The following is a 13,915-nucleotide window of genomic DNA, read 5'->3' as shown; positions in this document are numbered from 1 at the left end:
CGGCTCTGCATGGGAAGTGTCAGGTCCTGGAGGGGTTTAACCCAGCTCCTCCTCCTGCCCCATGCACTGCCAGCTGCCGTGGCAGCATCTCTGGTGCCCCTTGGTGCTTTTTGGGAAGGGGGGTTCACCTGCAGTTCAGTGAGGCCTGGATCAGGCGTGGAGCACACCCCAGGGCCTTGGTCTTGCTGTAGTTTTAACATCACTGCTGCAAACTTGCCACTCCTGTTAATAACAACTTTCTGGCTAGTTAGAAATGTGTACAGATGCCTCTCCTTGTTGTGATTCAGCTATGCCTGCCTGGATTTCCTAGATTTGTTTGACTGGGGTTTTCAGAGTGCTCCTAGTCCGGCTTTGCAGTCCCCTTGGAATGCCCTATTTGTACACTTAAGCCTACAAAACCTTTGCCTTTGGCAAAGCTCTCCTGTGGTCAGGGTAAGCAGCAGGCAGAAATGACAGACCTGCTGATAGGAAATCTTGTCAGAAGAGCCTCCTAATCTGTGGAGCAGTTTCCAGCTTTTCTGGTTGTTGTTAGGGTGAGGCAGATTCTTGCTGTAGTTTGAGGCACACAGGGACCCTTCCCTTGCTTACAGTGGCTCTGAGCAGGAGTGGAAATCTGCTTTTTAGGAGCCACATATCCAGTTACAGTCTCTGTAATACAGTTGGCCACAGCCCTGCAGTGAGGGCACTGCAGAGGACATTTGATTACTGACCTTGTTAATGCTTTGAATCCTTGAATGTTTCTGTTCTGGTTCTTAAAATGACTGTACAGTTTTGTGGTGAATTCTGTGCTTTAGGAAGTATTGTGATTACTATTTTGGCTTCCCAGGGCAGTTTGAGGGGTGTTTTATTGTTTGAGGTGTGTAGCAGGTGATGCTGTTAGAAGATTTTTCCGACAGATATCTTTAGTATCCCTTTCCCCAAAATGAATAGGGAAAGAGTGAATTTTGAATTATTTGGGAATATGACATGCCTGATACACCCCTTTTGAACTCCCTGATCCACCTTCCCCTGCAGGTACACGACGTTATCCTACAGAGCACCAGAGATGGTCAACCTATACAGTGGCAAACTCATCACTACAAAAGCAGATATATGGGTACGTATGGGAACCACTGGGCATCCTCCAGCCAGGCTGCTGCCATTGCCATGTCAGGGAGACGGGGCTGGCCTCGTTTTCTAAGAGCTTGGACAGTTTCTGAATGAAGAGCTCCTCTGATGATGTGTTTGATGAGTTCCTGCTGAGCAGGGAGGCTGGTGGAGAAGACGTGTGTACTCCTCCTGTGTGGTTTGCATTTAGAGATAGATGAAACTCCAGGGCTGAAGAAGGAAAATGTGATTTCATATCTTAAGAGTTAAACCAGAAAATTCAGGATATTGTGGCTCATTGTGCCTGGGCTTAGTTAGTGTGTGAAATCAAAGTTCTGGTCAGAATTGGGTAGAAACCTGAGAAAATGGCCCTGCCCCCAGCAGCAGCAGTGTGCTGATCCTGTGTAACACAGGGCTGAGTTGTCAAATTGGCCAAAGGCCAAACTTCTGCGCTGTTTCTGATGATCAGGGCAATCCTGCTACGCTCTTCATGGTGAGAACAAAATCCAGCTGTGATAGAATCCAGGCCTGGCTAACTTGATCAAGGGGGAAAGGCTCCTCTGGGTGGGACAGAGGTGCGAAAGAGTCTGTGCTGTTCGGAGTGCACTGGCAATGCAGCAAGTGTTTAAAATCATTTAAAATGCTAATTGGGAGCTTGTTTAGTGTTTTTTGGAGCCCTGAGCTAGGAAGTAAGATGGCAGAAGCAGAAAAAGAGAGTTTTGATGTATCTCCAATAGTTCTGCATCTACAAGAGGGAGAATTGCTGGTGTGACATCTGCTGAGAGAGTCTCGTGTCCTCAGCGAGCTTGGCTGGCCCCGGGGAAGCAGCAGCTCCTGTGGGAGCAGGTTTCACTGGGGTCTGTAGGATCAGCCCTGCACTGTGCAGGGTTGCTGGCCTGGAGGGAGTGGAGAGGGGAGTGGAGCTGTGACAGTGGGAAAGGACAGGGCCTCAAAGGCAGCCAGAGGAGAACCAGGATTTGCACTCCTTCCTGTGATAGTGTGGAAAGGGGGAGATCCAAAGGCTCTGCTCTTCCTGGCGTGGCAGGAATTCTGTTCCAGTGACACTTGGAGCAGTGTGTGGTGGTGAGCAAAGTGGGGCCTCAGCTTCCAGGCCTGTTCCAGTGCTTGTCCTGCTGGCAACCTCCCTTTCTCTTAAATCTTATCAAGGTTATTTTAAACCAGAGTGCAATTTCATTGTGAAACCCTGTGACAAAAGGGATGAGCTGATGATGAGTTTCTTAGGATTAGGAAATGTTTCCTGCTCCCCCCTCTGAGATCGGGGCAGTGTTTCATAATTAGTCCTTTGTGCAAAAACTGTTTTCTTTTGCAATAGGTGGTGGTTCTTGCTGCCAAAAGCAGCGTGACAGTAGAGGCAAGGGTGGTAGAACCTGGCAGCCTGCAGAATGAGCTGTACTTCCCTGGCATTTATTTATAGCAGTTGAAAGGTTGTTTGAACTTAGTCTTAGAAACAGTTTGGGTTTCTCTTTGTGAGAATAGATGTATTAACGATGATGGTTGCCATTTATTTGTGCTGTTCCTTTGCTCTTTCCTCCCAGCGTGTGGCAGAAGGGCTCTGCCTGTTGGATGGCACGAAGGGTCGCGCTCCGCGGAGCCGTGGGGAGCGCGGTGATGAGCAATCCCCCGGATCAGTGGCTCAGCCTAACGAGGGAGAGCTCTGCATGTGTTCATCTTCCCCTGCAGCTGTGCCTGTCTCAGGTCCCTCACAGGGCGTTGGTGCAGACCTCCTGCTCCCTGCCGTGCCCTGCTTGCCTCAGTTTGGTGAATCCTTGCCCTGTTCTCTCTCTGCAGGCCCTGGGCTGTTTGCTGTACAAGCTGTGCTACTTCACCCTGCCCTTCGGGGAGAGCCAGGTGGCCATTTGTGATGGCAACTTCACCATTCCAGACAATTCCCGGCACTCCCAGGACATGCACTGCCTCATCCGTGAGTGTCTGGTGGTGCTGTGACCGACTGACAGGCCCAAAACAGCACAGGGGTTTTGGTCTTACATCCCCTGCCCCTGCAGTAAAAACATCAGGTTTTCTCTCCTTTTCAGAGGCTTGCTTGCACACAGAGGTGGTTAAAGTGATCTTTTTGGTAGCTTAGGAGATCACTCTTGGAGAGACAGTCATGACAAAGAGATTTCTGTTTGGCCAGGCTGGAGTGAGCTCTGTGGAAAGGCAGGAACACAGACAACCGTTTGGTTTGAGTCCTACAGAAACTTGCACAATAAGCCTATTTATGCAGAAACGTATTTCTGCAGTAATAAATCTGTTTGGATAAGGAACTGAAAAGACCACAGTGACTTAGGCTAGTGATAAGAATTCATCTTCTGTGAACTGGGAAACAGAACTGAAATGATTTATAAATATCCCACTGACTAGAGTGAATGTGTAATTAAGTGTACAATGCACTACTCTTGGCAAAGCTGGGACAGCTCTCTTGTTTCCAGCAAAGCTTTTGATTTTTTTTTCTTTTCCTAGCCACAGTCTTGACTCACACAGAGTTGGATGTGTTTGCAGAGCAGGCTGGTATTTTCTTTGCTGATGTGGGGGTATCTGCAGTGGTTCCTGTGGCTGCCCTGTCTTCCTGCCCTGCTGACACACTGGGGCTGGATCAAGCCCTTTTCCTGTGGCTTCACTTGGAGGGGCCCAGTCCCACCCCAGGCTATTCCCTGACCAGGCAGCATTTCCCCTCCTTGCCCCAGAGGCTTTGGTAACAGCTGCAGGTCACAGCTCTGTTGGAAAATACGTCCTGGTCCATCCTGACTGTCCTGCCCTGTTCCTAGCTGAGCCCATGGTCAGCCCAGCCCTGCTGAGCCTGCACTGACCATGTGCTTTGAAGGAGACAGGACACCCTGTTAGCACCTGGTTGTACCAAATTTAGGGTCGTGGAATTGCAAGGGACCTTAAAGCCCATCCAGTGCCACCCCTGCCATGGTAGGGACACCTCCCACTGTCCCAGGCTGCTCCAAGCCCTGTCCAGCCTGGCCCTGGACACTTCCAGGGATCCAGAGGCAGCCACAGCTTCTCTGGGCACCCTGTGCCAGGGCTTCCCCACCCTTAGCACAAATAAGTCCTTTGTTGTATCAAGTCTGATGTGCTGCCACAGCTGGCTGCCCTGCATCCGTGTGTCCTGCTGCTCTGATCTCAGCATCTCTCTCTCTTTAAGGGTATATGCTTGAGCCAGACCCCGATAAGAGACCTGACATTTATCAGGTCTCCTACTTTGCATTCAAACTGGCCAAGAAGGACTGCCCGGTGCAGAATGTCCAGGTGAGCACACAGGAGTGGGGGGCTCTGGGAGGGGCTGGGGAGGCAGTTGCTGAATATTGAGCATTTGGCTCAATTCTGTTGGTTGTTCCCCAGTTCTGTAATTAGGAGGGTTTTCTTGTTTGTTTGTAACAGCACAGTTTGGTTTGGATTTTTTGGGTCAGGAATCAGGGTTTCTCATGGTACTTACTTCTGTTTGTCTCTGATTTACCTCCTCACCCAGTCACTAGTGTGAGGCCAACCAGGAGATCTTATGCATGTGAACATGGAAAATTAGGCCATGCTTGGGAAACCAATTTGATTTCCAGGCATGCTCATCATAGCATGTGTAATTTGGCCTGCACTTGGGTTTAAACGCAACAGTTCTGGGTCTGTTGGCTGGGACTTGGCATTTGAGCTGCATCAGACCTTACACAACCATCTGCCCCTTCTTAGTGTGTCTTTAGAGACTTCAGCTGAAAAATAGAGCTGACAATTATTTTCTTATGTTGTTATGGACGCCTGTGACAGACGTTTTATTTTGTTGTTTCTACGTAAATAGAAACTTAGGGTTTTTTCCACATGTTCAGGTGCTTATTTATGGTCTTTATGAATAAGAGATAGTTTGGGTATTATTATTCATGTGTTTTTATAGCATCATTAGTAAGTTTTGTCACTACTGTCCCCGCTTGTCTTTTAAAAATGCCCAGGTTGTGCTGTGGACCTTTGTGTTCATGTTCCATGTTCAATGGTCAAAAAGCTGAGCCCTCTTTTCTTCCTTTGTAAAGACCCTTCCAAGCTATGTCTCCCCATGACATGAACTTTGAGGTGTTTGTTATGTGTCCAGCATGAGGAATAATGGCTTTGGGAATCCTCAGGTCTCCCTGTTTTATTGTGATGCTTTTGCACATTATTTCTTACTCGGTTTTCTGCCCTCAAAATACTAAATTGGTTGGTTTTGGGATCTGCAGAACTCTCCAATCCCTGCGAAACTCCCAGACCCAGTTAAAGCAAGTGAAGCTGCTGCAAAGAAGAGTCAGCCAAAGGCCAGGTAACCCCACCTGCTTTTCACTGCCCTCTTTTGTTGCCTGTTGTCTCTGCTGTTCATTAGCAAAGGTGTATTTAGCTGCTTCCTTGGGGACATGAGTTGCCAAATGGGGACAAACACTGCGGTCCTGGGGTTTCTCCAGTGCCAGGAATAGCCCTGAGCTCGTGGATCTGAAAGGCAGCAGATGCAGATAGTGGGGGAGTTTGTCTGCAGGGAGGTGGGATTTGGGCGCTCCTCAGCAGGACTCAGCAGCTCTTCATCCCAAAGGCTCTGCCTGAGAGCAGCACTCGGAGTTCTGGCACTTGGATGAATCCAGTGTGTCCATCAGGAGCATGGGAGTACCTGAGAGCAGAGTCAGGAGAGAAACTGCAGCTGCTGCAGTGGCCCTGGGATCAGCCCAGAGAACAGGAATCTGCTGAGAAACTGCAGCAGGGTCTGACCCTCGGCACACCATGACCTGACCCCGTGGGTACTGCACAAAACTGCTGTGATTTCTGCAGGAGTCCTGTCATTTCAGTGGGGAAAACACAAAAGCCCAATTGCCTAACCCACTGTAGTGCTGTGGGTTTTCTCTTGCTGCTGCTTGCTCTGCTTGTGGCTCTGTAATTGAGATTTCTTAGTTCTGCTGGACAAACCTGGTCTGAAGTGGGATGTGCCCTGTCTGGCAGTCCCAGGAGTCTGTCCTTGTGTTCATAACTGAGCACGGTTACTCTCCCATTAGTCAGGTTTGTCAGCTACCAGAAACAATCTGGTATCAGGTTTGTTAGTTATCAGGGACAGTTTGGTATCTACAAACCACGGTGCTCACAGAAGGCTGGGGGGGTGGCTGCTCCTCTCTCTTGCTGTGCATTTTTGGAGCTCAGTAAACATTGAGCAGAGATCAGAAGAGTTCAATGACCTGATTCTGGGGTGTACCAAAGTTAAAGTACATCTAAAGATGGCAATTTAGACAACTCTGCCCAAAGGTACCAGCTGCTCATGAGCTGACTTGTGTCCCTCATGTGCTCATTCAGAAGTCTGAGTGGATTCAAGCAATATGTTGTAAGAAATAGTTGAATATAAGTTGAGTGGTTTTGACAAGTCCCAGCTGTCCACCAGGAGAAGATGCCACAATTGGCAGAGAAGTCAGAACGACAGTGTTGGATTAATTGTTGTGAATGCATCCAGGAGGTTTTACTGTGCTTGGTGTGTCTGGGTGCTCATGAGTGTTTTACCTTTGTCAGTCACACACAGCTGAAGTGTGTGTGAGTGTTTAATCCTGCTGTGTGTTCTGTGCACCAGCTGCCCAATTCCCAGGCTGTGCTCACTGTCCTTCCTTCTTCTCCTTCCTTAACAGGCTCACAGACCCCATCCCTACGACAGAAACGTCCATAGCACCCCGCCAGAGACCTAAAGCAGGACAGACCCAGCCCAACCCTGGAATTCTGCCCATCCAGCCAGCCCTGACGCCCAGGAAGAGAGCCACAGCCCAGGCAGCCATTCAGCCACAGGGTGAGTGACGTGTGTCTATGTGGTCCCTGCACCCTGTGTGCCTCAGGGCACTGACCTAACATTGGGTTTGGGTTCTTCTCCCAGTTGCAGGCCCGGCTGCCCTGGGCAGTGCCCAGCCCTCGCTCCCTGCCAGCACCCCCCAGCCAAAAGCAGCCCCCCAGCAGCCTCCAGCCCAGCCCCCGGCCAAACCAGCAGCAGCGCCCCAGGCACAGCCCCAGGTCCCCTCAACACAGCCCCAGGCCACCCCTCAGCATCAGCAGCAGCTTTTCCTGAAGCAGCAGCTCCTGCAGCAGCAGCAGCAGCAGCAGCAGGCTGCCTACTTCCAGCAGCAGCAGCAGCAGATGATGCAGGCACAGCAGGTGGGTGTGTGCGCCGGGTTCATCACATCCCCGTCTGCAAGGCTGGAGCTTTGTGTTTGTGGCAAGCTTCCTGTGCTTTTGGGGGAAATGGGTGCAGCTTTTAGGCGTTTCCAGTGTGTCCCCAGTCCTCTAGCAAGATGATGGTCTACGTCCACCACACCTCAAACCTCTCACCCAGCGGTTGTTTCCCAGTTCCCAGTGATGCAGCAAGGAGCACCCGCGCAGCAGCAGCTGATGCAGAACTACTACCAGCAGCAGCAGCAGCAGCAGCAGCAGCTGATGGCCCAGCAGGCAGCCATGCAGCAGAAGACCACAGCAGCAGCAGCAGCTCAGCAGAAGCAGCAGCCGCCGGCGCAGCCCCAGGCCCAGCCCAGCGCGGCCGCACCGGCGCAGCCGCAGGAGCAGGGGGTGAGGCCCTGGGGGAAGGCATGGGGCACTGGCACTTGGGCTGCTGGCAAATGCTCCTCTGCCAGCTCCTGTGTGCTGGGGACTCCTCAGCTGGCTTTTCAGAGCCACAGAGCCCAGATCACAGATGCCAGGGGAGGTTGGGGTTGGATCTTAGGAAAATTTCTTCACCCAAAGGGTTGTCCAGCCCTGGCACAGCTGTCCAGGGCAGCGGTGGAGTCCCCATTCCTGGGGGATTTAACAGACATCTGGATGTGGCACTTGGGGACATGGATGGTGGTGGCATTGGTAGATCTGGAGAAATGTTTGGACTTGATGACCTTAGAGGCCTTTTCCAACCCAAACAATTCCGTGGTTCTGGGGCCTGATTAGTAATAACTCAGTTACTACTGAGTCACAGATGTCGGCGCTGACCTTGCTTCCTCAGAGATGTGCAGTTGTTTGGGTTTCTCATTCCAGCAGGATGCTGGACTCCGGAATTGTGCTCTGGGTCCATAGAAAGCAGATGAGTAATGGATGAGTAGAAAGCAGATGAGGAGATCTAAGTAGCTGCTTAATGCAGCTTCTCTTCATCCCCTGTCACGTTGCCATAGAAGACAGGGGAGAAACTCTCTGAAACATTATTTGGACTTTAAACACCAGGATGGGCACCAGGCACCAGAACTACTTCATGTTGCTGCTTGTTTGGAAAACTTTTGTCTGATGCTCAGGGAAAGGCACAAACAGCTTCCTGGTTGTTCCCAGCACTGGGTTAACTTTCTAATAAATGCAGGGGGAAGGAGACTTTTCAAAGGACACTTTTGAAAGCACCGTATCTAAAAATAAATAAATCAATCATCCACTTTACTGATCATCTGAATGTGCACCTAAAATAAATGCTCTTTACTTGATGGAAAATACGTCCGTGTGCAGAGGAACAGGCAGCTGCCCCCAGGGAGGGGCAGGGAGCTGTGCCAGAGGGCCAAAGTGCTCTGCAGGGCAGTGGGAGGAAGCTGTGCCTCTTGCTTCCATTGCTGTGCAGTCCCATCTGCTCTTCCCTGGCTCTGGGAGCTCAGAGGGGTGTCCCTAACTCTGATTGTGTGCTAGGAGTAATCCTGGGCACCAGGCAGGAGGAGGCTGCCAGTGTTTGTGCTGCACCTGGCTGCAGGTGTGCAAAGCAGGCAGTGTCTGATGACAACCCTGGAAGTGTCCAGGGCTGGGGGGGGCGAGTGGCATCCCTGCCCATGGCACAGGGTGGAACTTGGTGACCTTTAAGATCCCTTCCACCGCACACCATCCCGTGATTCCATTATTGCAAGGGTACACAACTGTTTGAGTCCAAGCTGAGGGTCCCTTTGTGTGCTGGCTTGTGAGCTGCCAGTTAACTCCCCTCTCCAGTTTCCTTGGAAGTGACCTCAGGAGTTCATTTGACTGATAAACTCAAAAATCCATGAACTGAGCAGTGCTGGGGCAGCTGTTTGCTCTGCTCTCTGAGGTGTCTCAGGGCTCTGCCATATCCCCCCTCTGCTGTTGCGTTTCCAGCCCTGGTTTGGGTGGGGGATAGGCTCGGAGCTGTTGTGTTCCTGGACTTGTTCCTGTTCTGGTGAATGACCTGGGGCAGGTCAGTTTGTTGGAGTTGGGAGATTTTCAGTTTGTGCAGACAGGTTTTGAGTGATGCCCATTATTACTCTGTTCCTTTTAGAGCAGAAATGCCTCAAATGGAGCACTGAATCAAGAGCTTTGCTGTGATTTGCTAGCACAAGAACAGTCTTAATTTTATTAAATCAGCTAGCTTGAAAATGAGCCTTATTCCCCTGGTAGGCTGATCAGAATGGACACATCTGGACATGTTTCTGCTCCTGCAGCAGTCAGGAAGGAAAAACAGTGGTTGGCTCATTTAAAAAATGATAGTGAAGCCTGCTGTCTGCAGAGCAGAGTCTCTGAGCAGAAGACACCTGGCCAGGACCTGTCAAAACCTTTTCACGTTGGGAGATTCCAGCTTAATGAGCTCTGCCTTCATTCCTGTGGCAATTTCGGCGCTGCCCTTTTATCTCTCAGCACCAAATGTCCTGTTCTGCAGTGACCTACATAGGAGCTGGGTGCATGGGGAGCAGGCAGGTCACTGCCTTTCTGCAGTGAGCGAGTTTGCCTGGAATGCCAGAGGAGAAGCATGACAGCTCCCCATTGTTTGCCTTCTCCCACTGGGGTTCAGCACCACACTGGGCATGTAACTGTCTCCTGTTGCCCTCTTAGGTCCTTCCAAGCCCTTCATCTTGGTTGGAAAAGGCCTGGGAACAGGGAGGCAATGCCCAGGCAGGGGAGGCAACATGCACAGCTTGCTGCTCCTTGTATTCCAGTTTTTCTGTTTTAAATCCAGCAGCGATACCTCCCTGACAGACAGATTGTGAAAAATCAAACAATCACAAGTGGTGCTGTTGTTTATCGCTACAAAACCATATTTCAAGTATTTATGGGTTTGTGAGTGTAATAGAAGACTAAAGCAATGGAAAAATGAAATCAGCGTGAGGAAACCCTTTGCAGTTTCCAAAGGGTTTGTAGCTGGACTGTCTTGGCTCACACCTAAACCAAATGTGCCTGGTTTTCTCCTCCAAATTTTAATGACAAATGTTGCTCCTGTGGTCCTTGCTTTCTTTTTGTTTCCTTCCCCGTAAGAGAAAGTTTTTTGCTCAAAATTTCTGCACAAGGCCTCCACCTCTTTAGGCATTTGACCTGTCACACGTTACCTGCAGGCAGCGCTGTCCTTCACCTTCTCCCCCTCCCTGTGTTCCTGTGACAAGACTCCTGTGCTCTGTGATCCGAGTTCTGCTGTGGATCTCAGCCGCTCTACCCCTGAGCAGCTTCGAGTCTTTGCCAAGTCCTAATGGAGGTTTTACCTCCAGAGCTGCACCACAGAAAAGGGAGAGAGTCTCTGCCTGTGCTCTAATCCTGCAGAAATACTGCAGAGCAGCAAATCCCCCCTGCCACGATGCCTTTGCTTGTCTGGCTTTTCCCCTCCGGACTGTCCCCAGTCCACAACTCGAATGCTGGGTCCTCCAGCAGGAGCTGTTTTCTCCCTGTGGCTGCTGTTCCCAACCAAGGACGCTGTGCTTTTCTCCCCTGGCAGGCACAGGCGAGGCAGCAGCAGCAGCAGCAGAAGGCTCAGGGCACGGCCCCCGCGCAGGGGCAGAAGCTGGGCTCGCTCACGCCGCCGTCCTCGCCCAAGGCGCAGCGCGCGGGGCACCGCCGCATCCTCAGCGACGTCACCCACAGCGCCGTGTTCGGGGTGCCCGCCAGCAAATCCACCCAGCTGCTGCAGGCTGCGGCCGCCGAGGCCAGCCTCAACAAGTCCAAGTGAGTGCCCAGGGTGGGGACAGCCTCAACAAGTCCAAGTGAGTGCCCAGGGTGGGGGCAGCCTCAACAAGTCCAAGTGAGTGCCCAGGGTAGGGGCAGCCTCAACAAGTCCAAGTGAGTGCCCAGGGTGGGGACAGCCTCAACAAGTCCAAGTGAGTGCCCAGGGTGGGGGCAGCCTCAACAAGCCCAAGTAGGTGCCCAGGGCCTCGGTGTGGGGCGTGGAGGGAGGGCAGTGTCAGGCTCTGGGAGGTGTTTGATGCAAAGCTCTGAATGGAGGTAGCCACAAAACTCTGAGGTCTGAGTGAGTCTTTGCCTTCAAGAGCTCAGTTTAGGGCTTGGCAGAAGGTGCTGGAAAATCTGATGCAAAGTCCTCATGAGTCCTTTGTGCTCCCAAAAAGCTTTGGTGACCAGGGCCTTCTCTGGCTCACAAAAGCAGTGTCATTTCAGCCGTGGCCCTGGTGTGCACTGCATTCTCACTGCTTGACATCAGCACCTCCTGAAGGTTGGACATGATGGTCTTAGAGATCTTCTCCAACCTTAATGGAGCTCTGATTCCCTTGGAGTATTTTCTGGGCCACTTTTCTTGTCTACAGGCAGGAAGCCTTCCCATGGGCACTGCAGAGAGCTGTTCCCAGTGGGATGCTGGTTTTAACCCCTGAGGTGCAGGTGCTCAGCCAGCTGAGGAGCAGATGAGGCTGAGCGCTCCCAGGCTTCCGAGCATGCGACTGCAGTAACTTACAGTGGATGCTTTAATTGGGAGGTCATTAGAGTGCAGTAGCTCGGACCAGCTGATAGTGCTGGCCAGAGGATTTCAGATGGGTGATTAATGGCTCTTGTGTGGTGTGATCACATCCAGATCTGCTTCCACCACACCCTCGGGCTCGCCAAGGACCTCTCAGCAGAATGTCTACAACCCCCCCGACGTGTCCACGTGGAACCCCTTTGATGATGACAACTTCTCCAAGCTCACAGCTGAGGAGCTGCTGAACAAGGACTTTGCAAAGCTGGGGGACGGTAGGTCCGTGGGGTGCTTTCACACCTGCCTGCTCTGGAAAGGGAAGATGCCACGGAATGGGGATGCTTTTGGGCAGGGACTGCCTGCGTGCCCCATATTATTCCAGTCCTCTGGCTGAGTCCTTCCAGTTTCTTTCTGTTTGCAATTCAGTGGTGCCTCAAAGGCAGAGGTAGCAGCTGCTTTTGACAGTGCCCCTGCTCAGGTGCCTGTGGAAGCCACAGTTTAAACTCTGCTTCATCTGCAGTTGGGATTTGCAGGAGGGGACTTAAGTCACACAGTGGAACAGTGTCCTAAAAATACAGACAAGCAGCCTACTTTCAGAATAGAAGTTTTTCCCCTAATTCTGGGTCTGCATTCCAGGGAAAGCTCCAGAAAAGGCAGGCAGTTCCACAGAGAACTTGATCCCAGGTTTCCAGCCGGCTGCGCCCGCAGCCCAGGCGGATGCGTTTGGTGGCTCTTCCTTCACTGCTGGGCCAGGTGAGTGTGAACATGAACAACGTGGAATGGCAGCTCCTGGTCATAAACTCTTTGAAAGGGAACGAGAACTGATACAAACTGAGCTGGGCCTTGGCACTGGGAGCTGCAGGGAGTAGGGTTGGCACTTCAGGAGAGGAGGTGTCTTGGGAAGGTACAAAGGATGCATTCCCTTGCCACAGTTGGGTGGCAGAGACCAGGATACTGTGTGGAGGCAGAGGTGAGTGAGGAAACGGAGCCCCTTAAGTTCCCAAGGAAGCTTCTTAGTGTGTAGAAGTTCCACGGAGCTCGTAACGAGGAGTAAATAAAACCTGATGTGTGCAGTGAGGGAACTGGCTTGGAGGTGTTGGTCAGACCTGCTGGTCTGTTTGGAGGAGCAGGGGAACAGGGATAACGACATCTCTGCTGCAGAGTGAGGACAGCAGGGATGAGTGAGCAGGGAAGGTCCTTGGAGGAGAGCACGGTTATTCTCATAACCGACGTGCTGAGTGGTGAAGGCAGTAAGCTCTGCACTGGCTGGGCTGTGTGGCTCCAGAGTCCTTGGCTGGTCTGAGGAGTTTCTCTGGAGAAGCCTCTGCTTGTGGGACCTTGTCTGGTGTCTCCTTTGGTCCTTGTGTCCCAAGGTTTTGCTGTGAGCAGCCCCTTCTATGCCAAAACCCCTTAGTGAGTGCTGGTGCTCATTTCTAATCCTTCAGCATCAGTTCTCACTGAGTGCAGCACAGCCCTGCCAAGCACAGTGGTGGAAAGCTGCTTCCAGGAGCTCCAAATGCCAGGGATCCTCCTCCCCCTGCCTTGTGCAGCCATTGTTGTTGGTGACAAATGCACCTGGTTGATGCCTCCCCACAGAAGCAAACAGCTGTTGGTGAGAGGAGTCTGGGAAGAGACTGAAGAATCCTTTGTGGGGCAAGGAGTGACAAATCCTTTTATGCTTATTTCTGTTTATAAAAGGAGATTTCGAGGGGCTTGTAACAGAGCTTGGTATGTTGGTTCTTACCTGAGAATTAAGGAGTTGAAGTCCCCGATACAGGAGTGCTCCTGGGGAGCTGCTTTCTGGGTTTGTCCAGCTGTAAGCAGTTCATGGTGTTCCATCAGCCTTTGTGGATGATGTTGAGCAGCACCTTCTGCAAAGCCTGAGGAGCATGTGTGTGCCCTGGGCTCTGTGGTTGCTGTACCATGGTCAGTTCTTGCAGTGTCTGTCTTTAAAATGTGCCCCTTGACTTTCCAGTCCTGGGGTTTGGCACAGGAAGGTGTCTTGGAAATCTTGGTGCTGGGCTGGGCACTTCCAGCCCTTCTTTCTTTCCTCAGAGGCAGGAGCCTGTCCCAGTCTGGCTGGTGCAAGATGCTGCATCTTTCATTGCAGACACAGAGGCCCCACACGGGCTGTGTGTCCTTCGTGAGGCCTTTCACCTTTTGTGCTGCTGTGAAGGGAGATAACAGCTCTTCCCTGCCAGGGAATGT

At 51.6% G+C, this 13,915-nt stretch overlaps 1 protein-coding gene across 8 annotated transcripts in view; it reads left to right on the top strand.

Moving 5' to 3' along the window:
* AAK1 (AP2 associated kinase 1) overlaps nucleotides 1-13,915 on the top strand; it is a 72,257-nt gene that overhangs the window by 34,735 nt on the left and 23,607 nt on the right. For all 8 annotated transcript variants that reach the window (XM_082298260.1, XM_082298259.1, XM_082298258.1 and 5 more), the window contains exons 7-16: nucleotides 1,015-1,096; nucleotides 2,896-3,028; nucleotides 4,256-4,359; nucleotides 5,307-5,386; nucleotides 6,720-6,874; nucleotides 6,959-7,233; nucleotides 7,426-7,641; nucleotides 10,742-10,968; nucleotides 11,825-11,982; nucleotides 12,344-12,460. In XM_082298260.1, the coding sequence (XP_082154386.1) occupies nucleotides 1,015-1,096; nucleotides 2,896-3,028; nucleotides 4,256-4,359; nucleotides 5,307-5,386; nucleotides 6,720-6,874; nucleotides 6,959-7,233; nucleotides 7,426-7,641; nucleotides 10,742-10,968; nucleotides 11,825-11,982; nucleotides 12,344-12,460 (1,547 nt within the window). The remainder of the gene's footprint in view (nucleotides 1-1,014; nucleotides 1,097-2,895; nucleotides 3,029-4,255; nucleotides 4,360-5,306; nucleotides 5,387-6,719; nucleotides 6,875-6,958; nucleotides 7,234-7,425; nucleotides 7,642-10,741; nucleotides 10,969-11,824; nucleotides 11,983-12,343; nucleotides 12,461-13,915) is intronic.

The sequence above is a fragment of the Coloeus monedula genome, assembly GCF_965178545.1.
Source record: "Coloeus monedula genome assembly, chromosome: 28".
Taxonomy (NCBI): domain Eukaryota; kingdom Metazoa; phylum Chordata; class Aves; order Passeriformes; family Corvidae; genus Coloeus; species Coloeus monedula.
The sequence above is the reverse complement of the archived record's forward strand: the minus strand, read 5'-3'. Positions and strand labels throughout refer to the sequence as shown.